At 33.8% G+C, this 2514-nt stretch overlaps 1 protein-coding gene across 1 annotated transcript; it reads right to left on the bottom strand.

The window, feature by feature from the left end:
- Nucleotides 1-1232: 1232 nt before the first annotated feature.
- On the bottom strand, nucleotides 1233-2242 carry LOC108780312 (helix-loop-helix protein 1). The gene is made up of 2 exons (XM_018547968.1): nucleotides 2026-2242; nucleotides 1233-1386 (listed from the first exon to the last, which is right to left on the bottom strand). Exons 1-2 carry the CDS (start codon nucleotides 2199-2201, stop codon nucleotides 1233-1235), a joined length of 330 nt encoding a protein of 109 aa, XP_018403470.1. The 5' UTR covers nucleotides 2202-2242.
- Nucleotides 2243-2514: the final 272 nt, after the last annotated feature.

The following is a 2514-nucleotide window of genomic DNA, read 5'->3' as shown; positions in this document are numbered from 1 at the left end:
TTTACTTGTATCAACATTGTCATTGTTACATATCTTTTTCGTACCGTGTATCTCTTTACGCATTTGATAAAAAATAAACTCACATAATTATTAAGTTACCTATAAAGTGCTTTTTTAAAATAAAAATAAGAAATCTAATTGGCTTAGCTAATTATCAATTTGATCTTCAAAAAACAAATCACATTTCGTCAAAAACAATGTTGCAAATTGAATTTTTGTTCAATGTTGTCCATGTTTCTATTTTGTTTCGCTCATTTGAGATTAAAATAGTAAAAACTTCTACTTTGTGTAATATAAAAATAATACAATTCTTTGTATTAATCATCTTGTCATCTTATTAGTTAAAAAATATTAAAAAGAGCTGATAGAAATAAAGTAATGATTCTACAATTTAAAAACCTTTTAAAGATTAGGTATTTAGTTCAGAAATGAGTTTCTTCCATTCTACAGAAATGAGTTTCTTCCATTCTAATTTGGCGTTTTTTTTTTTCACAGGAAAGCCAGTTTAGTTCGCACGAACAATCAATCTCGCGCGGATCTCCAAGCAGATCGAGTCACACAATCGTATTTGCAGAGAACCGGGAAACGAGTGGCGCGAGGCGACGATCCGTGAAGTTGGCCTTCTCGTCGGCAATTCCATTCTTTTTCACTTAAGCTCGTACGCCGTATAATCGACAACGATCGAATACGCAGCCGGACGATGACTATCGAGGGTACGAGAATTTGAAGGAACGCAGAGGGATAGCAGTCCCATGGGAAACTCCTCCATTGTCCCAAAGTGGCCTACTAATCCGCAGGAATCGAATAGATTCGAGAATATCGACGGACATATCGCGCGATAAACGATGTAACTCTGCACAGCTAACGCAATTCAGCAACGCTTATATCTTCAACAATTATTGAATATATCGAACAATAACATATTTCCTGTATTATCTAGTGTTTAAAATGTTTGTACTAATCGATCAAAAATGATTTAGTTTTCAGAAATCGAAAAATGGTAAAAATAATTTACTTCAAAGACTTCCCCCCCAAAAAATTATTTTATTAATTATTTAAAAAATGATAAATATAGATATAAATGACGTTCATGATAATGTTTCTTAAAGTTTAGAAAGACGATCGATAGTCAATTCACGTCCCGATCAGCTTGTAATGATGATGATGGTGATAATGATGAAATTGTCACAGTTTTCTAAGTCTTTTATCTCTGTTCATTGAAATACGTAAGTTCAAGCTTGGAGTACGTGATTCAGGTAAGCGATATAGCAGATTGCCAGCCGAAGAATTTCAATTTTTGAGAGCTTTTTGTCCGGCGGCAATGTCGGCAGCAGCTTTCGGAGTTCCGCAAACGCCAAGTTGAACGCCTCCACTCTGACTCTTTCCCTAACGAGAAATACATTATATACTTCAAGCAACAATTCTTTCTTCGCATATAAAGAATTCCTTTACATTTAAACATATTAATATGCTACTGAATCTTTGAAATTAGATTTTTTTAGATAATTTCCATTTTTTCAATACAATACGAAGAAGCGCGTTACATCGAAACGTTTATAATGTCAATGAAAGCACAAGAAGTATACTGATTAAATAAAAATCCGACATGAATTTTATTGGTAAAAGTAATTAAGTCGTCCTGATAAGATTAAACTTTTTTTTTAACTCAAACTTCGCTAGATATCAATTAAAAAATATGTTGCAGATTTATATCCATTATCAGAATCTATGAAGAACAGTTTTTCAACAAACTTTAACAAATAATTAACCAATTTAGAAGAGAAGCGTAAATTATTAAAAATTAAAAATTAGGGATAAAAAAATATCAAAGAATATCTTTAATTAGAGTAATAAATTTTTCTAAATTTTGTTAAAAAAATTCTGAAAAATCATTTTTTAAGTATTACGATTATGCAATAAAAAATTGTATTCGAAGCGGTTCCTTTGCGATATTTCAATATTTTCTTTCTTCAGTTCGTTTGCCTTTGTAGCAAGACTTCGATGCTGCGCTTATCGTAGTCTTACCGTGTAGCATGTGCGGTTCGATATTTTTGGGTGGCCCTTCTTCGTCTGCGTCTTTCCTCCCTCGACAAGGTGCCCGAACCAGGGGCGCCTACACCGTTAACGGCGACCCCGTGGCCGCTGTTTGCCATGGAAACCGTTCTATCCTCGTTCGCGAAATCACAATTGAAGCTCTTCATGTGTCTCTGCGTTCCGTAAATGTTCCTTTCAAAAAGATCAGTCTGATCTATCGCGAAAAATTATCTCTTCACCTTCGTCCTAGACGTAGATTCACGTCGCAAGGCATTATTATCTTGTTTCTCGTAGAACGCAACTGCAATTATAATTACGATAAATCAATAGGGGATCGGATACAAAAAACGCGGATGACGTTGCAAGAACTTAACTTTGTTGCATGTACCATAAATATACGTGACAACGTGACGTTCTCTGTGCAAAATAAAGATTAATTGGTACTATACATATATACTAAGTTTAATTTATATAAATATT

This window comes from Cyphomyrmex costatus, unplaced genomic scaffold (assembly GCF_001594065.2).
Source record: "Cyphomyrmex costatus isolate MS0001 unplaced genomic scaffold, Ccosl1.0 scaffold69, whole genome shotgun sequence".
Classification (NCBI taxonomy): domain Eukaryota; kingdom Metazoa; phylum Arthropoda; class Insecta; order Hymenoptera; family Formicidae; genus Cyphomyrmex; species Cyphomyrmex costatus.
This window is presented reverse-complemented; position numbering and strand designations above follow the sequence as displayed.

Bases quoted from the DNA above. Each gene is read 5' to 3' on its own strand.
- LOC108780312 (XM_018547968.1), bottom strand. From the start codon at position 2,201: ATGAAGAGCTTCAATTGTGATTTCGCGAACGAGGATAGAACGGTTTCC. The intron at 1,387-2,025 runs GTAAGACTACGA...ATTTCTCGTTAG, and splicing joins CGAACCGCACATGCTACACG to GGAAAGAGTCAGAGTGGAGG.